At 36.8% G+C, this 27,981-nt stretch overlaps 1 protein-coding gene across 4 annotated transcripts in view; it reads right to left on the bottom strand.

The window, feature by feature from the left end:
• The window catches only part of ZFYVE9 (zinc finger FYVE-type containing 9), a 178,019-nt gene that overhangs the window by 29,580 nt on the left and 120,458 nt on the right, over positions 1–27,981 (bottom strand). For all 4 annotated transcript variants that reach the window (XM_061121893.1, XM_061121894.1, XM_061121891.1 and 1 more), the window contains 5 exons: positions 23,769–23,891; positions 22,045–22,200; positions 15,114–15,338; positions 13,958–14,040; positions 4,233–4,337 (listed from right to left, as the gene is read on the bottom strand). In XM_061121893.1, coding sequence (XP_060977876.1) covers positions 4,233–4,337; positions 13,958–14,040; positions 15,114–15,338; positions 22,045–22,200; positions 23,769–23,891 — 692 coding nt within the window. The remainder of the gene's footprint in view (positions 1–4,232; positions 4,338–13,957; positions 14,041–15,113; positions 15,339–22,044; positions 22,201–23,768; positions 23,892–27,981) is intronic.

Genomic DNA, 27,981 nt, shown 5'->3' on the forward strand with positions numbered 1-27,981 from the left:
GTCATACTGGATTGGGGCTTTACCTCTGCAAAGACCCTAAAATCAGCTCTACAATCAGAAATAATAATTAAACTGATGTCTATGAAAATCAGTTTACGATAGTGTTTAAGAACAGGGACACTGAAATTAGAGTGCCTGGGTTTGATTCTAGCTCCAACACTTGCTAGCTCTGTGCCTTAATATCCTTACCTGTAACAATGGACTTACCCTACTCATTTCATAGAGGTAGCGTGAAGATACATATATGCTTAGAATAATGCCTGATACATAATATACCCTCAATAGATATTACTTAACACAGTGATCAAGATAATGTCTCATAAGAACATGAGTAACTTTACCTAGACCAACAGAGATCTTGAATAGCCTTGATGAAGGAAATTAGAAAATTTATATACAGTGACTACTTCATTTATTAAAATTACTACTTCAGAAATACTACCTTCTAGCTTTCTAAGCTTAAAGTCTTTCCTTATATGGAAAAAAATGTTGTCTGACATTTCAGTAAACAAAGCATGCTGCCTGTCATTCTGGTAAACAATGAATGTTGCCTGCCATCAATTCATCACCACTATAGCCAACATCAACAGTCCATGATAAGGGGATATCAGGATGGAGAAAGACAGGATACTGACCTTACATGGCTCAAATGCATATCTAAGGAATAATTTCAGTGAACTCTGACTCTTGCATCTTTCCATACTTAGAAAGAACTAAAACCATTAACCTGAGATGTCTGGATTTTTCACACTTAGCAGTAATCTTTTGATGTTCAATTTTCTTCCAGCAAAAATTCCTACATGTCCTGGCTCCTCCTCCCTTACCTCTTTGGAACAGTCCCTCAGAAGTATCTGAGAGGCTGTCTCCTGGGCTGTATTCTCAATAAGGCCACTGAATAAAACATAATTCTCAACTTTTATGTTGTGTTTGTTTTTTTTTAGTTGACACTTAGAAGTCCCCCTTCTCTCGATAATTTACATATAAGCTGCCAAAACTAAGTTTTCTAAAATTTTACTTTGGTTAAGTCATGTTTTTGCTTTAAAACCTATAAAAATCTCTTTTACAAATTATCATATTAGAAGCAAAAGGCAAGGTAGAAAGGGAAAGATATATCCAACTGAATACAGAGTGTCAGAGAATAGCCAGGATTAAAAATAAAAGGTGGGGGGCGCTTCTTAAGTGAACAATGCAAAAAAACAGGAAAACAATAGAATGGGAAAGTCTAGAGATCTCCCCAAGAAAATCAAAGATAACAAGGGAACATTTCATGCTAGGATGGGCACAATAAAGGACAGAAACATTAAGGACCTAAGAGAAGCAGAAGAGATTAAGAAGAGGTGGCAAGAATACACAGAAGAACTATATAAAAAAGGTCCTAATGATGAGATAACCATGATGGTGTGGTCACTCACCTAGAGCTATACATCCTGGAGTGTGAAGTCAAGTGGGCTTTAGGAAACATTATTACGAACAAAGCTAGTGGAGGTGATGGAATTTCAGCTGAGTTATTTCAAATCCTAAAAGATGATGCTGTGAAAGTGTTATACTCAGTATGTCAGTAAATTTGGAAAACTCACCAGTGGCCACAAGACTGGAAAAGGTCAGTTTTCACTCCAATCCCAAAGAAGGGCAATGACAAAGGATGTTCAAACTACCATACAATTGCACTCACTTCACATGCTAGCAAATAAGGCTCAAAATCCTTCAAGCTAGGCTTCAGCAGTATGTGAACCAAGAAATTTCAGATATACAAGCTAGATTTAGAAAAGGCAGAGGAACCAGAGATCAAATTGCCAACATCCATTATATTATAGAGAAAGCAAGGGAATTCCAGAAAAACATATACTTCTGCTTCATTGACTATAAGAAAACCTCTGACTGTGTGAATCACAACATATGGAAAATTCTTAAAGAGATGGGAATACCAGACTACCTTACCTCCCTCCCAAGAAACCTGTATGCAGGTCAAGAAGCAACAGTTAGAACTGGACACAAAACAACGGACTGCTTCAAAATTGAGAAAGGTTGTATATTGTCACCCTGCTTATTTAACTTCTATGCATAGTACACCATGTGAAATGCTGGGATGGATGACTCACAAGCTGGAATCAAGACTGCTGGGAGAAATATCAACAACCTTACATATGCAGATGATACTACTTTAATGGCAGAAAGTGAAAAGGAACTAAAGAGCCTTCTTGAGGGTGAAAGAGGAGAGTGAAAAAGCTGAACACAGGAGCCTGGTGGGTCACAGTCCACGGGGTCGCAAAAGAGTCAGATACAATTTAGCAGTTAAACAACAACAACATACAATGAAATATTGTGTATGAAATTACTTTTCCAACTAATAGACACAATTGTCCAAGATCATAAGAAATAAAATTACACTGAGTTAAAACAAAAATCGAATTAGAAGAGAAGTGAGTCTGCTAAATCAAGTAAGGAAAATAAGTGATATATAATTGGTAAACTTTACTGAAAATTAAATATAATAAATTACAAGAAATATAGTTACTGCTTTTGAACAAAAATTTTTGAAACTTCACAACCATAAAGTTAGGAGGCAGAATTCAGATAAAGACAGATAATATGAATGGAAGTTGTCATGAATGTCCTTAGTCAAGTACTGAAATAATTATGGGGGCCTCATAGCTTTTACGGGCTTCTTGGTTGGCTCAGTGGTCAAGAATCCTCCTGTCAATGCAGGAGACGCAGGTTCAATCCCTGGGTTGGGAAGATCCCCTAGAAAAGGAAATGGCAACCCACTTTAGTATCCCTGCCTGCAAAATCCCATGGACAGAGGAGCCTGGCAGGCTATAGTCCATGAGGTTGCAAAGAGTTGGACACCACTGGGCAACTAAACAACAACAACATGGCTTTCACAGATATACCTGTATAAATAGTTCCAATTACCAAACACAAAGCATCATCGTGCAAACATCAGGCATAGCAATGTGTGTCGTCATCTCATTTCTGGACAATGAACTCACAGAAGCATTCATAATGTCTAATTCATCATTGTATTTCATATCACAGAATATATTTAATAAATATCTATGAAATAGATAATAACACTTCAATGAGAAATAAAACAAGTTTTCAAAGCATAGCTTAAAAAACTACTTAGGGTACAAATTACACAAAAATAGTTCTCTTTAAAAATTTGACTCTACGTAGTTTGGTATAGTTTCAAGGTAGGGCTATCCAACAGCTAATTGTACCCAGAAAAAATTAAGCACTCTTTCTCACTACTATTTTCTAGTGTCCTGAAAAAAGCCATCAGACAGAAAGCATGAGGTAAATGTTTTCTTCAAATATGTCTTTCCCACATAATAATACTGAGCCCTGAGCTTATAAGTCCAGTAAGACATTTCTGTGATTTTAAGTGTATATCAAGTACAAAAATAATGTTTACTGAATGTACAAATGACTAAGTGAATACATGGCAGAATGGGAAAAAAGAAAGGAATAAGGGAAAGTAAGAGAAGGAAGGAAGAAATTATTTTATACCAAAAATAGTACAAGAAATAATTGGGGAGTTACTACTCTGCCTAATAAAACAACAAAATTTTTTTTTTTAAAACAACAAATTTTAACATATCAAACTAAGTTTTGAAATTCCTCTTTTTTTTTTTTTTTTTATTAGTTGGAGGAAATTCCTCTTTTAAATCACAGTGATTACTAGTCTGCACTTCAGAATTGATTTTAAGAAATTTTAAAATTCAAGTAGTACTTCACTTGGCAAATAGGCAAGAACAGTGCTTACATAATTCTGTTAATATAGGTGTAGTATGCACAACTTCATTTTAGTTACAAAATACAGCTTAATTCAAGATGCAATCATTTGCTTTCAAACTTAAAAATCATTTTGGGACTTACACAGGTGAGCTATGCTTAAACATTAAGGGTAGTTAATAATATATACTTACCAAAAGAGGGAAAAATCAAAAGATCCCACGACTAATATTATAAAGTGAATTTTATACCTCAATCAAAATGCAAATCTGCTGATTGTCAGCACCAAAAGGTCAAAAAACAACAAATGACGCAACCAAAAACTAAGACAAATTTAACATCTTTCTTTCTGTTATGAAATTCTCTATCACTGATCTAATTCATATAATATTGTGAACTGATTTCACTACCAATAAATTAAAATTTTACATGCAATCATGTATTTTTCATCTTCATTGATAATGTTCAATTATGAAAAAAATCACAGTAAGTCTTACCTCATTGTATCTGTTGCTGGGAATTTTGATGCTGGTTTTCCGAACTTCCATATCAACCACCAAACCTTGAACTACCGGCAATGTATACTGGTAATTTCTAAAGTCCTGGGCAAAAGCAGATTGAAGTGGAATAAAGAATTCATCAACGGCAGGATCTGATTAACAGTAATAAAACTAGCACAAAGGAAAAGTTATGCCAAAATTAAATACTTTTGAATTAAATAAATAAATTCATTCACTTAAATAATAAGAAAATGCATGATGAAAGCCCCACTGTGTGTATTCTAACTCTCCAGTTAGTCTGTAAACTCTCACAAGGAGGCAGATTAAGAAGTTTCATATACTTTTATATACAACATTAAACAAACATTTAAATGTTTATCCTGCTTTATCAGCACCAGACATTTTCTGTATTTATTTGTTAACTGTGCCTCCCAGTGAGGTAAGCTCCAAGACAGCAGAGATAATCACTTGTTTTGTTCTCATTATATCCCAAATGCCTGGAACATGATGGGAACTCGTTGAACATTTATACACTAAAACACACACATACACCACACCCAGTGTGGCTGAAGCAACATGAGCAAGAAGTGGCAGGAGTTGAGGTCAGAGTGACGGCACACAGCTGGATTTCACAGGGTCCTGGAGGTCACAAGGACCTTGACCTTTACTTTGAGAAGGCTTTCGACCTACTGTAATGGATCTCTCTAACTTTCTCCTCTGTAAAGAACAGATGGAAAAGGAGCAAGAATAGAAGAAAGGAGATCAGATAAACACAATAAAAATAATCCAGGCAAGAGAGAGTGATAACTTGAGCCAAGATTTTAACAGTTCAAAAGGTAGTCAGAAGTTATCAGATTCTAGATATATTTGAAGGGAAAACAGACAATATTCGCCCTTAGGTTGGATGTGGAATGTGAGAAAAAAAAAAAAAAGTTAAAGATGATTCTGAACTTTATGGCTTGGGCAGGTAGAAGACAGGAACTGCCACCAACTGAGATACAGAATATGATGGAAAGGGGAAGGTGGCAAGTCAGAAGACTGCAGGAAAAGAATTGAGAAAGAATGGTGTCTGGGAAACTAAGAATAAAAAATGTGTAGATGCTAGTAAGTTGTTGGATGGAACTGTGTGAAAACTATCTTCTGATTGCTTCTATTCATTCAGAGAAATTGGGGTTATGTCATCAGCTGAAACTGAGGAAAGGAGAGGCAGCACAGGAAATTAGAGAAGAAATCACATACAAAAAGTCATATGAGGAGTTAGGAATGTATTAGGGACCAGGAAGGATTGCTGGGTAGGTTCAAGAGCTTCCTTAATGGTACTGGTCATGAATCTAAAATGAGACCCATGAGTATGCTGCTCTTTCTGTCTTCACTCATATTTAACTTGGATGGAAGTTAAGAATGAAGGAAGAGTCAGATCTGCACTGGTAAAATCAATTGACTTTTCAGGTATGACTGAAATCAAATCCCTTACGATTATAGAATGGAAGTGACACATAGATTCAAGGGATTAGATCTGATAGACAGAGTGCCTCAAGAACTATGGATGGAGGTTCATGACATTGTACAGGAGGCAGTGACCAAGACCATCCCCAAGAAAAAGAAATGCAAAAAGGCAAAATGGTTGTCTGAGGAACCCTTACAGATAGCTGAGAAAAGAAGAGAAGCTAAAGGAAAAAGAGAAAAGGAAAGATATAACCATCTGAATGCAGAGTTCCGAAGAACAGCAAGGAGAGATAAGAAAGCCTTCCTCAGGACCAAAGCAAAAAAAAAAAAAAATAGAGGAAAACAATGGAATTGGAAAGACTAGAGATCTCTTCAAGAAAATCAGAGATACCAAGGGAACTTTTCATGCAAAGATGGGTACAATAAAGGGCAGAAACAGTATGGACCTAACAGAAGCACAAGATATTAAGAAGAGGTGGCAAGAATACACAGAAGAACTGTACAAAAAAGATCTTCACGACCCAGATAACCATGATGGAGTGATCACTCACCTAGAGCCAGACATCCTGGAATGTGAAGTCAAGTGGACCTTAGGAAGCATCACTATGAACAAAGCTAGCGGAGGTGATGGAATTCCAGTTGAGCTTTTCAAATCCTAAAAGATGATGCTGTGAAAGTGTTGCACTCAATATGCCAGCAAATTTGGAAAACTCAGCAGTGGCCCCACAACTGGAAAGGTCAGTTTTCATTCCAATCCCAAAGAAAGGCAATCCCAAAGAAAGGCAATCCCAAAGAATGCTCACTGCACAACTGCACGCATCTCACACACTAGCAAAGTAATGTTCAAAATTCTCCAAGCCAGGCTTCAACAGTATGTGAACCGTGAACTTCCATATGTTCAGGTTGGATTTAGAAAAGGCAGAGGAACAAGAGGTAAAATTGCCAACATCTGCTGGATCATCGAAAAAGCAAGAGAGTTCCAGAAAAAATCTATTTCTGCTTTGTTGATTATGCCAAAGCATTGACTGTGTGGATCACAACAAACTGTGGAAAATTCTGAAAGAGATGGGAATACCAGAACACCAGACCTGCCTCATGAGAAATCTGTATGCAAGTCAAGAAGCAACAGTTAGAACTGGATGTGGAAAAACAGACTGATTCCAAATCGGGAAAGGAGTCCATCAAGGCTGTATATTGTCACCCTGCTTATTTAACTTATATATAGAGTACATCAGGCAAAATGCCGGGCTTGGTGAAGCACAAGTTGGAATCAAGACTGCCGGAAGAAATATCAATAACCTCAGAAATGCAGGTGACACCACCTTTATGGCAGAAAGCAAAGAACTAAAGAGCCTCTTGATGAAAGTGAAAGAGGAGAGTGAAAAAGTTGGCTTAAACTCAACATTCAGAAAACTAAGATCATGGCATCTGGTCCCATCACTTCATGGCAAGTAGATGGGGAAACAATGGAAATAGTGACAGACTACTTTGGGGGGCTCCAAAATCACTGCAGATGGTGATTGCAGCCATGAAATTAGAAGACCCTTGCTCCTTGGAAGAAAACCTATGACCAACCTAGCCAGCATATTAAAAAGCAGAGACATTATTTTGCTGACAAATGTCCATCTAGTCAAATTATGTTTTTTTTCCAGTAGTCATTATGGATGTGAGAGCTGGACCATAAGAAAGCTGAATGTTGAAGAATTGATGCTTTTGAACTGTGGTGTTGGAGAAGACTCTTGAGAGTCCCTTGGACTGCAAGGAGATCCAACCAGTCAATCCTAATGGAAATCAGTCCTGAATATTCACTGGAAGGACTGATGCTGAAGCTGAAACTCTAATACTTTGGCCATCTGATGGGAAGAACTGACTCACTGGAAAAGACCTGATGCTGGGAAAGATTGAAGGCGGGAGAAGGGGAAAACAGAGGATGAGATGGTTGGATGGTATCACCAACTCTATGGACATGAGTTTGAGCAAGCTCCGGGAGTTGGTGATGGACAGGGAAGCCTGGCATGCTGCAGTCCATGGGGTCGCAAAGAGTTGGACACGACTGAGCGACTGAACTGACTGAAAGATGCTAAGGCAAGTAAATGACAAGCGATACTGAAATGACTGGACATGCAAATGGGGAAAAAAAGAACTTCAAGGAATGCCTCACAAACAAAAATTAACTAAAAATGGATCACAAATCTATATGTAAAACATAAAACCATAAACTTTTGAAGAAAGCATAGCAGAAAATGTTTGTGATTTAAGTTTTAGTTCATAAGTTCTTAAATATGATATAAACAGAATGCCCCATAAAAAATTAACAAACTGGACTTCAACAAAATTAAAAACTTTGGTTCTATTAATGACATTATTTTAAAAAATGAAAAGATGATCTACAGACTGAAAGAAAATATTTTAAAATGATACAAATCTACCAAAGGACTTACATTCAGAATACATGAAATACTCTCAAAATTCAACAATAAGAAAACAAAAACCATATCTTTTAAATGGGCAAAAATTTGAACATTCATTAAAGACATAAAGAAGACAAAATAAGCAAATTAAAAGATGCTCTAAATCACTCATCATTGGAAACATAAAAATTAAAATTACAAAAATTAAAACCATTAGACTTCTATTAGAATCACAAAAATTAAAAACTAAGGCAGGAACAAGTGTTGACCAAAAAAAAAAAAAAGACTTTTGTACCTGATGAACGCAAGACATTGCAGGCATTTTGGAAAACTATTTTACAGTTTCTTATAATGTTAAACCCTGATAGCTCAGTTGGTAAAGAATCCAACTGAAATGCAGGAGACCCCAGTTTGATCCCTGGGTCGGGAAGAACCCTGGAGAAGGGAGAGGCTACCCACCCCAGTATTCTTGCGCTTCTCTTGTGGCTCAGCTGGTAAAGAATCTGCCTGCAATGCAGGAGACCTGGGTTCAATCCCTGGGTTGGAAAGATCCCCTAGAGGAGAGAAAGGCTACCCACTCCAGTATTCTGGCCTGGAAAATTCCATGGACTGTATAGTTCATGAAGCCGCAAACAGTCGGCTTCATGACTTTCACTTTCATAATGCTAAACATACAATATGGCTCAACTCTCCCACCCCTAGATAAATGAAAACTAAACATTCACACAGAATTTAATACATGAATATTTATATTGATAGCAGTTTTATTCAGTTGCAAGAAACTAGAAACCCAGATATCCATCAACAGGTGAATGAACAAACTATAGTTCACACATACAACACAACCCTACTCAGCAATAAAAATCAATCATCTATTGATAACTGAAGGTTACCAGAGTATACCACAGCTAAATATGCCTCTTGTTAATCAGTCTTTGGCCAGTCTAATCTAGAGGACCTCATCCAAAGAACCTGAGATGAGTGGACGAGAAAGATTTTATTTCCTTCCCAACAATACATATAACACAGATTAATCTCAAATGCATTAAGATAAGTAAAAGAAGCCAGACTGAAAAGGCTACATACTGTATAATTTCCCTTACAGGACAGTCTGAAAAAACTAAAACTACAGGGACAAAGGATCAATGATTACCAGATATTAGAAGTGCACCAGCAAATATTCTGGAGTGACAGAACTGTTCTGTATTTCAATTGTGAGAGTGGTTGTAATGTAACCGTTACATGTGTGAAAACTCTTGGAAATGTCTCAAAAAAAGGTGGCTTTTACCATACATAAAATTTTTTTAAGTTTTAAAGAAAGAGGTAGATTTAAGCAGAGTTTACATTTTGCCAGGCTACCACAACACACAGTAAAAGAGAAAAAGGAACTAGAATTATGTAAAAAAGTGATTTGATGATGAAACTACGGAATCAAAATATACAAAAACAGAAAAGCAACAGGAGTGAGAAATAGTGAAAAGGTTTCTTGAAATCAGTAGACTGCAGGATCCTGATAATCTAGAGAGAAAGTGATGATGTGGAGTGAGATGCTTCAGGAGATAATTCAACAAATGTTTGTATAAATAAAATGATAGAGAGCACAGAAACCTTAGGCTGTTGTTGCTAGATTACAGGACAAATATCTCCTTTTCATTCCAAAATAGAATACAACCTGAAAGAAAAATTATCTTGCAAAAAAATGAGACTAAAAACTAAAATTACCAAGGAGGGACAAAGGGGTGGGGGCTGGAGTAGAAGAATATAGAGAGATATTATACATTAAAATATAACTTAGAAATTTTCATTTCTGCCCAATGTAGAGGAAAGGAGACTGGATTAGCCTCATGTCTTAAACAACCAAAGACCACACAAAACATATGGAACAATGATTTTCAAGAGAGCGAATTTCAGGTAAGAAAGGACAGTGATCCTTGAGAGACTAGAAACAAACAAGATGAGCTCTGTGACTGCCCAGGTCACGCTTCAGGAGAGCTTCCAAGCTCAGATGCAGGAAAGGGGAACCCCGGTAGAGGCTGGCAGAGTTCCTGAGGAGAGAAAACTGAAAAATGAGAAAAATGAAGGTAGGTAGTTAGAGTTGACAGGACAGAGAGGAGAAAACTGCAGACAGGACTCCAAACGTTTGCAGAAGGTCACATCACGTATTTAGCAGTGCTCTCATTAGCTAATAAGTGTGAGGAAACCTGAGGCCAGTGAAAGAAATGCCTGAAGTGATTATTGGGAGCATTATCTGATACACAGGTCTGGGAATAATGCCTATTCCCAAAATCCAGATAGAAAGACCTCTTGGGCATTCATGGGCATTGAGTAGAGTCTTACTGTATAATAAAAGAATTTGGCTGACCTTTGCCCCTGGTTCCTGGGACATAGCCCCTAAACCCTTGGAATTTCCTGAGTGATGTGAGTGCCCTTCTTATTCCTGGTGGGCTCTATGTCTATGTCATTTGACAGTCAGTGTCAACTTGATGATATTCAGGCTAACAAGATGACTCAGGGTGGTAGCTGGCCATTTCAGAAACATCAACCACATGATGAGAGGTTGGGGCTTTGAGGTACACAATACCTGCCTGACTTTTGGGGAATGCTGAAGTGGGGCTGAAGATTGAGTTCAATCACACAGCCAATGATTCAATCAATCAGGAATAGTAAGGAATCTCCAATAAAAACTCAAGACACAAAAGTTACTTGTTTGGAACCCTCCCAGACCCTGCACTATGTGTCTCTACTGGTGGCTGCTCCTGATTTATATCCCCACTGTTATAATAAAACTGTATCTTAAGTACAGTTGGCTCTTGAATAACATGGGGGTTAGGGGAGTCAACCCCTGTACAGTCAAAAATCTATGTTTAACATTACACTCAGCTCTCTGAACTACAGTTCTGTAATCTGCAGGTTCTAGTAACCATGGACTGTGTAGTACAAATTTACTGGAAAAAAAAAAATCCACATAAGTGGATCTGAGCAGTTCAAGTCCATGTTGTTCAAGGGTCAACTGCATAGTACTTTGCTGAGTTCTGTGAATCATTCTAGTGAATCATCAAACCTGATGGGTTAGTGGGATCTCCCACATTTGTATCTAGTTAGTGCCAACTGTAGGAGGTCTGGGGACCTTTGAATTTACAGCTAGCATCTGAAGTAATGGCAGTCTTATGAAGAACTGTGTGTTTAATCTGTGAGGTTTAACTTAATTCCAAATAATGTCCAAAGTCACTAAAAATCACTGTGGTTGTTGTTTCAGTCGCTAAGTAATGTCCGACTCTTGAGACCTGATGGACTGTAGCCCGCTAGGCTCCTCTGTCCATGCGATTTTCCAGGGAAGAATACTGGAGTAGGTTGTTGTTTTCTTCTCCAGGGGATCTTCCTGACCCAAGATTGAACCTGTGTCTCTTGCACTGGTAAGTGAACTCTTCACTACTGAGCCACCAGGAAAGCCCTCTTCCACTTATAATGGCCACCATATATTTTCCACTATTTTATTCTCAACCCTACAGTTTGAATAGGTAATTTGCATTACAACTGTTTTTTCTGTACTCTGAGCCAGTTAATTTTAACATAATTCGAGATTGAATTGATAGACTATTTTGTTCAGTGTTTAGAGACACTAATAACTACATTTCAAAACAAATTTAATAGTACTACTTTCAACATATGATAATTAATGCTTTATTTGGCTAGAATATTGAGAAAAATGTAATGATCTGATCCACTCTAAATTCAATAAATACTATAAAGCAAGTTTGCTTTAAATCTAGAAGCTTGTTCTCACAAGTGTTTGCATCTAAGAGCACTGACTGAAAATACAAGGAGTATGTATTTCTCTGATAATGAGTGATGTTGAGCATCTTTTCATGTGTTTGTTAGCCATCTGTATGTCTTCTTTGGAGAAATGTCTGTTTAGTTCTTTGGCCCATTTTTTTGATTGAGTCATTTATTTTTCTGGAATTGAGCTGCAGGAGTTGTATACTTTTGAGATATGTAGCAGAAAGAGCAAGGAGGATGGAGCAGGAAGATGCAAACCCTGGCTTTACAATTGCTATACAACTTCTAAGCTTAGGTTGCTGAATCTTTAAAATGCAGATAATATGCATCCCTACTAACTTGTAGAACTACTGTGGTGGCAAAATAATATAAAGCATTTTGAGTTACAAAGAATCATATAAATGTCAGATACTATTTGCGGAATCTCATCATAAATACTGAAATAACAGCTAAATGTCCTACTGGTGATAGCTTAAAAGTTTCTTTGTCATGGCTGAAGGACAGAAAGTATCTTAACATAATTATGTAGTATACTAGAAAAATGGCTGTACGTTTGAAGTATTTGTCTATTGATGTCAATATCTGCTCTTGTTTCTCAGTATTTCTACTCAATTTGTGGGGGGAAAAATGCTTCTTACATTTTCATTCCAGATATCACACAAATCGCTGTAGAGAGGAACAAAGAAAGGCAAGATGGGAAACATATTTCTCATCAGAAAAAAATGCAAACCAGAAGGCAATAGAATAAATTTTTTAAATTCTCAAAGAATAAAACCGTCAGTCTAGAATTTATATCCGGCAAAAGTGTCTTCTTTCAAATACAAAGGACTTTGTAAGAAACACAGATGCTAAAAGAATTCATTACCAGTCAATCCACACTATAAGAAACATTACAGGAAATCTTTCAGGTAGGAGGACACCAGATGGAAATACAGATTTACACAAAGGAATGGAGAGCGCTGCAAATGGCAGCTACATGAGTAGACCTATAAGAATCTTTCTCATTGTTTAAATCTCTTTAAAAGATAACTGGAACTATAACTACAATTCCATGACAGAGTAATAAATCAAGTCCCCCGAAAGCAATAAAGTTGGATAAATTTATTTAAAAAAGAAAACAAAACCCAACCATTTCAGTGCCCTTGACTCAGGCTAAAAGCACACAATACACTGAGATGTGCTCATTCAGGAAAATTACTGAACTTCAAGTAAGAAGAATAGACTTGAGTCTGTGATCTTCTGGCCTGGGGCTGCCCCTAACTTTGTCCTGTAGTTCAACCAAGGCAAGGTAGTTTGTGAAAACAGTAAGCTTTGCTTCTTGTAGAATCTTGCTTGATTTGGAGTGTCTCAGTTAAAGCAGTAATCTTAGTGACTAGTGAGAGAAGACCAGTGGCTCTGTTACCCAGAGGCTGCTAGTCTATCTGGAGCAAGTAATAAGCAGGCAGACTAGCCAGAAATTTAACAAGGAGTTCTGGGAATGAGACGGCAACAGGGAATTTCATAAATTCTCCACATACATACCTAGGACTGACCTTAGTCTGTGCACATGTGCACATGTGCAGCAGAAACCTTAGTGGGACCAAGCCAACTAATTCTTGGTCAACAGGGTCAGAGCCTATGCATGTGCCAAGGAGATATGAGAGAGTCCAGTGGAAAATAAAGGAATAATATTTGAATCCCAGTCCACACATCAAAAAAGTATAGATGCCTTACTGGCTTGAGGTATGTGAATACAACCTCTGATCAATCTTTGGCTAAACTGTAAGCTACATGGACACAGGGGAAATCTCTAGGATGCCAGGCTTAAAATTAAAACAAGACATAATGCTGGGTGCTTTAAGTATGCACTACTCCTCACAATAATCCTGCAAGGACACTTAGTAAGTGTACAACCAAGAGCCAGAATCCAGTACTATTTCATTCCAAAGCTCCAAGTAGTTTCCAAAGAATATACATGTTCTGTTCTTTTCTTTTAGCATAAATCTTCACTTCCCTGAAGCAGCAAGGTATGAACAAAATAATAAAATCTGCTTCCTTCTCCCATACAAATCCCAGTGAAGAACAATAAAATAATAATTCTCAACTTACTGCAAGAAGATTCATGATGGTATGCCCAGTCTCTCCGAACAATGGCTTCCGAAATCTGACGCTGAACAGTGGGCATGGATAAACTATGCAAATGAGAAATCAACAGACTAAGTTCGGCAGCTTATAATTTTGGTAAAAGAGATACCAAGTTTCATAAAGTTCTCAAAATATAATTGTAGTTACTCATTAGAGCACTGAATTCCTTCCTCTGTGGTTAGGGAGTCTTTTTAAAAGAGTTCACTCTTAGACATGTCTGAATCAGGACACTCCTTAGATAAGCCAAACACCAGGTGATCCTAGCTGGCTCCTTGAACTTTATGGTTTCAACTGTCTGTGCAAGCCAGGGAGACACAAATGTTGTTTCCTCTAAATTTAATCCTTTCCTTTCCTTACTTTATTTTGCTGATTCATAATACCATCCTCTTAATAATGCCATGCAACAGAAAAGGCAAAGAAACTGACAGCAACTTATACAACTTCACTCAAAGTAATAGAGCTAGTAAGTGGCAAAGTTAAAAACCTATTCCAGTGGTCTAATTCCTAGACCAGGGCAACTTTGATACAAAGTTTAAAATAAGGCTTGCATTCAGGCCTCAATGTCTTTAAAAACAATAGCAGCTTAGTTGCACTGCTACAACCATGGGCACAGAGGCTCTTTTATTGCTTACTTTACCAGCTGGGAGTTATCTCTATAACACTAGCTTCCAGTCTGTTACATTATATAAAATACAATTTGTCATAACTATTTTCCAAGCAAGTGACAAAAAATATGCTCACCATATATGGATACTATAAAAAATACAGTTACTTGTTAAGCTGATATTCATTTTTTCTGAAGATGATCCTGTATAAAACCTATAAATTAACCTATAAAATCAGTAAGTTTACAAGGCAATAAATAATCACTAACATCCTCACTTGTTATTTTGAGTCCTTCCCATTACAGCCAAAGCAATGCAAGAGACATGGGTCCAGAAGATCCCTGGAGGAGGTCTCAAAGAAAAGTAGAGACACTGACCATATTTAGCTTAGTTATTTTAAAAGACTACTTCTGTTTAATTGTATCACCATGGGGCTCTGAATATCTCAAGTCTTTGCTTAGTTTTTATGTCTTGGTCTTGGTCATATGGTTTAGAAGAGGGTATTTTTTACTTACGTCGATATTCAGCTCCAAGTCTCAACATTAGTCGGATGGGAAACACTTTCGCCCAAGGAGTCTCCCATTTCTGAATGAGAATCCCAAACAAGTAAGGTGGGGTTGGGAGTACTAGGTCTTGAAGTGACTGGTAGGTAGATGTCACATATAAGAATCCACCATGTTCTTTACTGCCAAGGAAACTTTGACTGAAGAAGGAATGTCCCAAGTTGCCTACAACATTCCCTAAAACAAAACAGTACATTAATTATTATCAATAAAACAATCATATTTTAATAATCATTATTATCAGCACTGGGCCAGACATTACCAAACATTAATTCCAAACCTTTCACTATGAAAGACACACATTTATAAAGTTGTTTTTTAAATAAATGGCATTTATTAAATGAAAATTTGTTTTCCAATTTGATCAGGGTTTCTGGTGAGCATAAAATACCTTGCATTATTAGCACACTCTAGTTTGTCTGGCTAAAAGACATAAAAAAATATTGATTGCTTGCTTTAGATTATACAACTTACTGTATGAATTACTTTAGAGGTCTCAGGATCAGAATTATTACCTCAAAGGTCATGAAAAAGTATTAGGATTAGGTACCTGCTCTCACACAGTTTACAGTCCCATTGAGTAAATAAATTCAATTCATGAATATAATTAATGAAGACATTAAGTACAGATACATAAGAGACACTTAAGGAAAGAAAATTTATGGAGAAAGTAGAACGACAGATTGGATTTATTCTAATTTTATTAATAGTTGAGATAAATATAAAACAGAAACAACCTAGGGCTTATTTGATCTCATATCAGGCAGGTTTTTTTCTTTTACTTGCAAATGCTCTTAACCAAGTACTTTCTAATTCAAGTATTCTTTGAATGAAATAGTAACAAATCACCCTTCATTAAGGAGACAGTTTCCTCAGTTTAGAATTACAAAAGAACTTCCTGATAAGAGCTGTTCAATAACGTAACAGAAGATTTATTCCGAGACATGTGCAAACTTCCTTTGATACCTCTGAAATAATAGCAAGTAGAGAAACTGCCATCAGAGAAGTTAATGCTTACTTTCCTTGGAAACTAAGAGTCTATTTGCAGAACAGTTCAGTGATGGAACATAGAATCCTTGAGAGAAGTGGAAGCTATACTAACAGCAGGGACCACAAGTGGAGAGAATACCACCCCACAAAATCCAGAGAAGCTTTATGACTGAAAGTCACGTTCACCTGCGCAGCATCATCTTCCAAATACCTTCGGGGTAGTACCTTTGCCTCATTGGAAAAGACCCTGAAGCTGGGAAAGATTGAGGGCAGAAAGAGAAGAGGGCGACAGAGGAGGAGATGGTTGGATGGCATCATCAAATCAATGGACATGAGTTTGAGCAAATTCCAGGAGATGGTGAAGGACAGGGAAGCCTGGTGTGCTGCAGCCCATGGGGTCGCCAAGAGTCAGACATGAGTAAGCAACTGAACAACCACCTCTTCCCCAGGATTAACCAAATCTGGCTGCACATTTAAACTGCTGGGCCAGATCTATAAGAACAGAATAACCCCCATATCAAGGAAGGAAAATGTTATTTTGGGAAAAAAAAATCACAAATTTTGAAGTCACAGAGACATGGGTTTGAACACTAGTTTGAGCATTTACTATTACAAGATTGGGGGCAAGTTACCTAATTTCTGTGAACCTCAACATCTGTGACAATAGGGAAGATTACACTAAATTTCAGACTTGATGTGAATAAATGATAGAATATACGTAAAATGCCAAATAACATCTTGCACACGGTGTGTTCTCAAAAAATGTTAACTAGATGGGGAAACAGTGACACACTTTATTTTCTTGGGCTCCAAAATCACTATGGATGATGACTACAGACATGAAATTAAAAGACGCCTGCTCCTTGAAAGAAAAGCAGTGACAAACCTAGACAGAATATTAAAAAGCAGAGACATTTCTTTGCCTACAAAGATCTGTATAGTCAAAGCTATGGTTTTTCCAGTAGTCATGTATAGATGTGAGTTGGACCATAAAGAAGGCTGAGTGCCGAAGAAATGATGCTTTTGAACTGTGGTGCTGGAAGACTCTTGAGAGTCCCCTGGACTGCAAAAAGATCAAACCAGTCAATCCTAGAGGAAATCAATCCTGAATATTCACTAGAGGGACTGATGCTGAAGCTGAAGCTCCAATATTTTGACCACCTGATGTTAAGAGCTGACTCATGAGAAAAGACCTGATGCTGGGAAAGATTGAAGGCAGGAGGAAAGGGGGATGACAGAGGATGAGATGGTTGGATGGCATCACCAACTCAATGGACATGAGTTTGAGCAAGTTCTGGGAGATGGTAAAGGACAGGGAAGCCTGGTGTGCTGCAGTCCATGGAGTCGCAGAGTCAGACACGACTGAGCCACTGAACAACAACAGCATCCATTCAACGATACAGACAAATCTCAAAAGCACTGCACTAAGAAAAATTAGTCAAACACAACAGTGAGATTTCATTGGTATAACTTTCTCAAAAATGCAAAACTATAGGGACAGAAATCAAATTACTAGTTGCCAGGAGCAGAGGGTAAAGTGAGGGGATTAAATACAAAGGGACATGAGGCAGGATTTAAAGATAATGAAAATATTATATATTTGATACCGGTAGCTGTTACCGGACTTTATTGGTTTGTCTAGATTCAATGAACTATGTGTATTTATATACAGTAATATATGTCTAAAAAGGCACATTACTGTATACAAATTATACCTCATATACTTGACTAAAAAAACTCAGAGAACTTTAGTAGTGAACTTACAGAAAATCAAAGAGAAAGAGACAGTTCTAAAAGCCAAAGAGGAAAGACAAATAACTATTTACTAAAAAAGGAGAAAAGGGGAATTCTTTGGCAGTCCACAAAGTAGGATGCTGCCCTTACACTGTACAGGCCAAGGGCTTGGTCCCTGGTAGGGGAACTAAGAATCCATAACATATGCAGCTCAAAAAAAGCAGCTAGATTGCAGGGCTTCCCTGGTAGTTCAGATGGCAAAGAATCTGCCTGCAATGCAGTAGACCCAGATTCAACCTCTGGGTCAGGAAGATCCTCTGGAGTAGGAAATGGCATCCCACTCCAGTAGTCTCACCTGGAGAATTCCAGTAACAGAGGAGCCTGGCAGGCTCTCGTCCACGGGGTTGCAAACAGTAGGAGAAGTAGGGGAGTAGGAGAAGACTGAGAGACTAACATTTTCACTTTCTTTCAGATTGCAGAAAACGCCAGAAGACAATGAAGTAATACCTTCAAAGTACTTGGTAAGGGAAGGTGAAATGAAGCAATGAACGAAAGAAGGAAGAAAGAAAGGGAGGGGAAAAAATCTGTTAACCTAGAATTCTTTAGCCAACTAATTATTTAAGAATGATGGAAAAATAAAAACATTTCAGACATACAAAGACTAATGGAGTTTAACAACCAGACACCATCATTAAGAGAACTAATTAAGAGATGTGTTTCAGCAAGAAAAGCAAGTCCTAATGGAAACATGGGATACTAAAATAGCAGATAACAATATAGTGGTGAATTTAATAATTTTGATTGAACTGAAAATCAACCTTGATTTTTAATACTGGAATTAAAAACTGAATATAATTGAATATAAGTAATATTTTTTTTTCTTTTACAAAAGGTAAAACAAATTACAACAAATGCAAGAATGGCAAAGATATTAAATGAGTGAAGTATGCTGAGGTCTGTGTCATGTTTGGAAGGACTGAAATGCTCTGAGGCAGAACTGTCAGCTTCCTCCTGTTCACACCTTGTTTAATTCCCTACCTTTCTGTGGGGATAACACCTATTAACATATTGGGTGTCACTCCCATGATTAGGCTACTAATCAATAAACTTTGAGTTAATCAACAGGGAGGTTATCAGAGTTGGCCTGACATAAGCTCTTTAAATCTAGGTCTAGGGGTCAGAGATTCAAAGTGGAGACACACTCCTGCTGACCTGAAGGAAAGGAAACATTCATGTGGTAAACTACCAATGAGGCAAGGAGCTGCAGGCGGCCTCGGGGAGCCAAGAGTACTTCCCAACCAGTAGTAATAAGAAAATGGGTATTTGTAAGAAAGTGAATTCTGCCAACAACCTGAGGACCTTGGGCTCCAAATGAGAAGCCCAGCATAGCTAACACCTTAAGGCACCCTGAGATGAAGATTCACTTAAGCTATGCCTGGACTTCTAACCTATGGAAACTGAGATAATAAATGTGTGCTGCTTTAAGCCTAAGTTTGTGCCTTAGGAATATAGTAATAAAAAACTAATACATGCTGAATTTAACTCTGTCATAAAATGGTTATAGTTAACACTTACGTTGAAAAAATTAAAGGAATCCCAAAGAAAATGCTAATGCAACAGATACAGGAGTGAAAGACATAAACAGGATGTATCTGTCACAGAAAAAAAACTATACATGGCCAATAAATACATGAAAATATGCTCAGTCTCATTAATAGTGAAACACAATTCAGAGTGAGATATCATTTTGTATCCACCAGTATGGCAAAAATTAAAACTCTGATAATACCAAGTGTTGACAACTTTTATACACTGGAGATGGGCACAGATAGATATAAACTGGTAAACCTCTCTGGGAGACAGTTTAACATCACCTAATAATGTTGAAGATATCAATACCCTATAAAAAAGCAATTCTCCTCCTAAGCATTGTTGCTGTTTAGTCACTAAGTTGTGTCTGACTCTTTTGCAATGCCATGGACTATACTGCCTGCCAGGTTCCTCAGTCCATGGGATTTCCCAGCAAGAATACTGGTTGCTGTTGGTCAGTCACTAAGTTGTGTCCGACTCTTTGCAACCCCATGAACTGCAGTATGCCAGGCTTCCCTTTCCTTCACTATCTCCCAGAGTTTGTTCAAACTCGTGTCCATTGAATCGGTGTGCCATCCAACCATCTCATCCTCTGTCATCCCCACCTCCATCTGCCCTCAATCTTTCCCAGCATCAGGGTCTTTTCCATCGAGTCAGCTCTTCACCGAAGTATTGCAGCTTCAGCTTCAGCATCAGTCCTTCCAATGAACATTCAGACTTGATTTCCTTTAGGACTGACTAGTTGGATATCCTTCCAAGGGACTCTCAAAAGTCTTCTCCAGCAACACACTTCAAAAGCATCAATTCTTCAGTGCTTAGTCTTCTTTATGGTCCACCTTTCACATCTGAACATAACTACTGGAAAAACCACAGCTTTGACCATACAGACCTTTGTCCAACACTGATATCTCTGCTTTTTAATACACTGTCTAGGTTTGTTATAGATTTTTTTCCTAGGAACAAGCATCTTTTAATTTCATGGCTACAGTCACTGTCCACAGTGATTTTAGAGCCTAAGAAAATAAAATCTGTTACTGTTTCCACTTTTTCCCCTATATAATTGCCAGGAAGTGATGGGACCAGATGCCATGATCTTAGTTTTTTGAACGCTGAGTTTTAAGCCAGTTTTCTGTAAAACCCAAACAAATTTTTGGCCAACCCAACATGTAACAAACCAAGGAATGTCTAGTTTGCCTTCAATGGTAGTATGAGGAGATTACTAGTGGGAAATGAGATTGAAAATAGACGATCAGATATGTATGTACAGCACTGAATGTCAGAGTACACAGTTCATTCTAAAGGTAACATGAAGCCAAGAAAGGGTTTTGAGTAAAAGAGGGAAATAACTGAAGACTAACTCCAGAAAAAATAATCTGGTACATATAATTCCTGTTTCATTCAAATTCATGCTCTGAGTGTCTGTTTGTAAAACATAACTATAAGACATGGAGGAAGGGAGGAGAGACGGGGAGAAATAACTTTCCCATGCCCTGCAATAACCAGTAGGCATCCTGAAACTCTCAGAATGTCACTTCTCAAAAACCACCATTTTCCCCCTCACTGTGGAAAGGATAAGCAGTGATGTGTGACCAAAAATTTTATATACACTAAAAGAGAAACATATATAAATACATATATACATATATACATTATTATTAATACATGTAGTTTAAATTAAAAATTCATAAAAGAATTATAAAGACAGTTCATATAAGGGCTTCTGCAGCCTTTTGAGTGACATATAGCAGAGAAACCACTAAGCTGGGGATAGAGTGTTTAAGGTTTTTACACTGAAGGGAAATTTAACATATAGCTTGCCAATTCCACACAATGTACCATAAGAGAAGAAAAATAATGAATCAGGATCATCTTAGAACACTTATAATGTGTCCATTTATTTTTAAAATATCACAGTGAAATAATATACTAAACTTCTACCTTGATTATCTAAATATGGGATTCATAGTAAAATAGACATAGCACATAAAGTATTATGCACATTTTTTTTAAAACTTCTATCCTATTAATATACTTAAAAATATTCCCTCTCTCCCAATTTTTAATAGTATGTCTTTATATTAGTATATTTAGTCTTTTGAACTTCTAATAGCTATGCATTTACTTTCATATTGTTACAGTTAGTAATACTTATAATTTACTTTGAAATCATAATAAAGTCACTCATGCTAGTGGTTTTTGAAACTTGAAAATTAAATGAATATCTATATTATGATTATATGAATATTATTAAACAAGTTAGCAAGTTATCATTATCCTTCCTTCTACCAGATAACAATACCATGTCCTAAACCAATCAAAGGAAAAGATTCTTACATCATTGTGGTCAGTGGATTATCTTACAACTCTGATTACAGTCTTTGTAAAATAATAACTACACCAGATAAAGTATTAAAATTTATAACCTCCTCAAACCATGCCAAGTTCTAACTTGCCAATAATTCCAAAGTCCAACACCAGGCTTCCAAATTAAAGACTGTTATTTTGCATCTGAGTCCACAATTTCTTATCAACTATAAAGGGTGCACACAAACTCATAAAGTATCCCCACCTGCCAGAGCATCCCGATAAAGCTGCACAAAATGGTTGAAGATATCCTTTGGCAAACACTTTTCATCTGGTAGACATTGCAGAAGAATGACTATCTCAGACTGACCAACTGCATGCATTCCCTTTGTTGTGAAACACCAGCACTTCCTGTTCACATCTACAGATTGAATAAAAATATACAAATGAAGACCTTCTTCTCTATCCTTACTCTTAAGAAATGCACAGAACTCTGTTTTAACACACCGAAGAACAAAACAGATCCCACTGACTTTGTATAATTCAACTGTGAACTGTCACTACTGAGCCAAAGGACTTTTGCAGAAAATAAAACATACCAGTGCCTCTGGCTCTGAGCAAACACTTAGATGGGATTCAGGCTGTGGCCTAAAGAAAATATATTTTGATGTACACTTACTGAATTTAAACTGTGATTGAAAGAGTCTAGCTATTTATAGTCTTTCCTGGAAGAAAGTTCCAGATAACCAGCAAGAGAACTTTAACTGACTTCATCCTGTAAAAAGTGGTGAAATAGATAGCTTTTCTGGACTAATTACTTCCACTTCTTCACTTTAAGGCTATGCAGAGGCACAACACAAGCTATATGTAGTTCAAAACAATGTTCAGTCCATGATATTTTTATTATTTGTACTTCAACACAAGATTCTCAATGGAATTGAAAGAAGGTTCAAATAAAATTATGGATATCATGATATAAATCAACACTAATAAAAGATCTTTCTTTCCCTCTGGGAATTGTTTCTTTATATACCAAATAAAAGGTGCCCAATCCAACTATATTAAGATGGTGCATACTTAAGGAATTCTAGACTAGCTATTTTCTAAGTATATAAACTATATATGGTAAATTGAAATTACAAGCAAATTATTTAAAAATTTGATCCTAGAAGGAAAGGTGGCAAGCATTAGTGACTAGCGAAACACACAAGGGTGTGATTAGCAAACAAACCAGAACTGCATTTCATGTATATAGAACCTCTAAAGAATTTAGTACATTGGTGATTCTGGTTTTCAAGGACAACTTAAGACCAATATACAGTGAGACTGGAGGACTGTTCCCCAATGCTTTCTTCGTCTCTCCAAAACTCTGCCTATTAACATTTATCCAGGATAAGTGAATTCTCCGTTTTCCAGTATGATACTGGAACCAAGATTTGAAGTTACTGTCCTCTCTCTCATTCTGTTGCCTAAGAAGCTAGCACCAGGAATTGAGAAGTTTCTTCTGAATCCTAACTTGTGATACACTGAAGTTTTACTATGTGTTAGTTAACACTACTCCCAAATAAGGTTTTGCACCATGATTAAATGTTCCTGAGATTTAAACCTAGCATGTACAAATTGATCCCTCTGGATAATTTATCCACCTCTAGTTATCCGAGTGGTGAGTTGTGACTTGGCATACCCATCTCAGGAAGAACTTAACTCAGAAGTTCCGTTTGGCTTTCCTCCATGGAGAATTCACGTATCTCACTCCTTTGACTAAAAACAAGAGTCTCAGTCCCACAGTTGTCCTCAACGATATATAATTTATTACAAACCAACTTCTTCGGTACCCAGTTTTCACTAAGATGTACTTCTTCAGCAACCAGTTTTCATTAAGGATTTATTTCATTAAAAATACTTGTGTATAATGAATCTAAAAGCTTTATTATCTATGACTCAGTACCTCATTTTAATTTAAAAAAAAAAAACAAATTTTCAACTTACAATTTACAATTTTAACCATTGACAACAAATTTGCATTTAAAACAAATACAAGTGGGTCAGGGCCACCATCCTCCAACTGCTGCATTACTGAAATCTGTGATGGTTTCTCTTCCACAGCATAGTCTGTAAAGGGAGAAAACAATGTTAAGAGACTGGTTAAAGAGACAAATCAAGAGAGAAATCTGACAGAGGAACAGCCTCATCATTCATAGGAAAAACGCAACTGATTTACAGATAGGCAAATACAGGTTTGTATCTGCTAACCTAGTGTCATATTACTAGCGCCCTTTCATTCGCAAAAGTGATCCAGTCCAGTTTGGATGGTAACACAGTTATCCTATGCTTAGACGTCTCCACACAATGGTTTATATCACAGTCTAAAAACAACCCTTTGATTTAACAAAAATCCTCCAACCATCATAATAAGAATTTCACATGTGACATGTTCTAAGACCAACATATAAAATAATCTGCGATATACAAGGAAGTGGTAATATACTAGTTACCGCTGGAAAGGATGTATAGCAGTTGAAACAGAGGGGAATCCTACTTCTTACTCTATATGCTTTTGTATTGTTGAGATTTTTCACCATTAAAAGTCAAACTTTAAAAATGTACCTAGAAAGTAAAGTATCATAAGTGACTGGTTTTATGAAAAAAATGCCTCGAAGAATAAGTCAAGAAAGAGATTAGTATACATATTACCAAAATCAGCAGGAAATCACATATCAGATTCTTAGCATGACAAGTTAATACTTGAGGCTGCACAGAACCCCTCCCATTTAATCTTTGCAAGCATATTATGTAAAATTCAGCCACACCATTTTGAATGATGGTAGTCCTCTCAGCTTGAAGTCAAAACCCTGGGTAATAACTATTGCAGAATCTACAGACAGGGGGACAGAATTAAAAATTCTAAAAGCTGCATATTGTTCAGTGTAAGTGAAGTCACTCAGTCGTGTCCGACTCTTTGTGACCCCATGGACAGTAGCCTGCACCAGGCTCCTCCGTCCATGGGATTTTCTAGGCAAGAGTATTGGAGTGGATTGCCATTTCCTTCTCCAGGGAATCTTCCCGACCCAGGGATTGAACCCAGGTCTCCTGCATTGTAGACAGACGCTTCACCATCTGAGCCACCAGGGAAGTCCATATTGTTTGGTCTTATATAAAATGCAATGAAGGATAGCAAGATAGAACAAAGTAACACCATTTCTCACTAACCAATAGAAGCGAAAATGTATTTTGGAAATGTATATCCTATCAATGAAAATATTTATTGAAAAGAGAAACATTAAGTGATTTAAATTTTTAAAAATTTTTTTCCACTGGAATACAAAATAGCAAAATTCTGCTCAGAGATAGTAATATGGTTTAAGGAAGTGAATACACATAACTAGTTGCTGCTTCTTGGCAAGAGAGGCTTTGACAATTAGATTTAATGGATGTAACTTTTAAAGAAAACACAATCTTAATTAACAACAGAAGCCAAGTTAATTTCTTATTAATTTAAGATTTATTAAAATAACCCAAATTTGAAACCTAAGTGGCAAATTTACTTACAAAAGAATATTTTTAGATGGCTCTAGTAAAGAAGCATTATCCAATCAAAAGAAGGCTTAACTTTATGTGAAAGTTCATTGTTGAAGCATCTGAGATACAAGCTGGATTTGACAGTATGATACATTCAGCCCAGCACCATGACAGGAACAGAAGACACAAACATGAATTCAGACTGAAGGAACTCATGGTTTAGGTGAAAGAATCAGACCTATACAGTATGTAAATTACAGTGAAAAAAGTGTTAGTATAGTAATAGTCTATAAGAATTTCTATTTAAACAGAAATGAGGATGTAAAACACTACTACAAAGACATCCAACGTAGGATTCAGAGAAGTTTTCCATTAATATGGATTTTGAAAGATTGAGGAGTTATTCAAGGAGACTGGCATATAGCAGGGTATTCTATTCTAGATAGAAGAAAGGAAAATAATAAAAATATTTATTACATGCCTACTTTGTACCAATTTTCTTATTATATATTTTCAGGTATGAAATCTAATTTAAATTCATAATGATACTTAAGTAGGTATAGTTACATAATTTAAAAGAAAACAAAAAAGTAGGAAAAGGATTCAGAGAGATAAATGACTTGCCCCCTGGATCATAAGGGCTTCCCTGGTAGCTCAGCAGATAAACAATCCACCGGCAATGCAGGAGACCTGGTTCGATTCCTGGGTCAGGAAGACCTGCTGGAGAAGGGATAGGCTACCCACTCCAGTATTCTTGGGCTTCCCTGGTGGCTCAGTTGGTAAAGAATCAGCCTGCAATGCAGGAGACCTGGGTTTGATCCCTGGGTTGGGAAGATTCCCCTGGAGAAGGGAATGGATACCCACTCCAGTATTTTGGCCTGGAGAATTCCAGTCTGGAGAATTCCATGTCCATGGGGTTGCAAAGAGTAAGACAGGAATGGGCATCTTTCACTGGATCATAGAGCTAGAATGGACTGGTACTGGAGTTAAAACTCGGGCTTTTCCAGCTCTTAATAATTAAGTCCATGTTCTTCCCACTATTGCACACCATAAGAAAAAGCATGGAAGTATGAAATGTGAACATTCAGAAAACAGCAAATAATCTGTATTATGCCTGTAAAGTACTAAGGTGCTGGCTGGAAATAGATAAATTGAGATAAGGTTACCAGGAACACTATACGTCAAAGGAAGTAATTTATATTGAAGGCACTGGGAACCCATTGAATTTTCTAAGCAAGAATAGTATATGATAATATCTATGTTTAAAAAGATAACTGGACCTATGCAAGATTATAAGCTTTTGCATCACAAAGAAAACCATAAACAAAATGAAAAGGAAATCTACAGACTAGGAGAAAATATTTGCAAATGATGCAACCAACAAGAGCTTAATTTCCAAAATATACAAACAGCTCACACATCTCAGTAACAAAAAATTATCCAATCAAAAATGAGCAGAAAACCTAAAGAGACATTTCTCCAAATAAGATATACAGATGGCCAACAGGCACATGAAAGAAAAGATGCTCAACATCACTCATAGAAAAATGCAAATCAAAACTACAATGAAGTACTACCTCATACCAGTCAGAATTGCTATCACTAAAAAGTCTACATATAACAAATCCTGGAGAGGCTGTGGGGAAAAGGGAACCTTCCTACACTGTTGGTGGGAATGTAAATTGGTGAAGCTATTATGTAGAACACTATGGAGATTCCTCAAAAAACTAAAAATAGATTTGCCATATCATCTAGCAGTTCAACTTCTGGGTATATACCTGGACAAAACTATAATTTGAAAAAATGCATGCACCCCTATGTTCAGAGTAGCAACATTTAAAATAGCCAAAACATGGAAACAACCTAAATGTCCATTGACAAATGAACAGATAAAGAAGATACAGTGTGTATATATACAACGCAATATTACTAAGCCATTTAAAAAAAAAAAAACGTGAAATAATGCCATTTGCAGTTACATGAATGGACCTAGAGATTACTATACTAAGCAAAGCAAGTCAGAAAGAGAAAACCAAATAGCATATGATATCACTTATACGTAGATTCTCTACAAAACTGAAACAGACTCACAGACATAGAAAATAGATTTGTCATTGCCGAGGGAAATGGGAGTGTGGGGGAGGGTTGGATTGGGAGTTTGGGACTAGCAGATGCCAACTATTATATATAGAATGGATAAAAAAACAAGGTCCTACTGTATAGCACAGGGTACTATATTCAATGTCCTGTTACAAATCATAATGGAAAATATATCAGAAAGTATACATATGTGTGTGTGTCTACACACACACACACACTCACACATATATACACACAAACACATGTATAACTGAATTACTTTGCTGCACACCAGAAATTAACCCATTGTAAATCAACTGTACTTAAACAAAATAAAAGATAACTGGCACCAATGTGCAAGATTAAATAAAGGTGAGGAAAACTGAAGGCAAGGAGACAAGGTAAAAGACTAGGACAAAAGTGAGGAAAGATTATTGGAAAAAACCATCTCCTGAAAATGTACTGACTGGATGCTGATCTGGATCTATCAACAAGAAATTTTCACATAAAGATAAGCATTCTTTTGACTGAGTAGTAACTTTGCTTCTTACCAGGGCTCACTAAAAATATTTTTTAACAGAAAATTGCTACTTATGTTCTGTGC

The sequence above is a fragment of the Dama dama genome, chromosome 20 (assembly GCF_033118175.1).
Source record: "Dama dama isolate Ldn47 chromosome 20, ASM3311817v1, whole genome shotgun sequence".
NCBI lineage: Eukaryota > Metazoa > Chordata > Mammalia > Artiodactyla > Cervidae > Dama > Dama dama.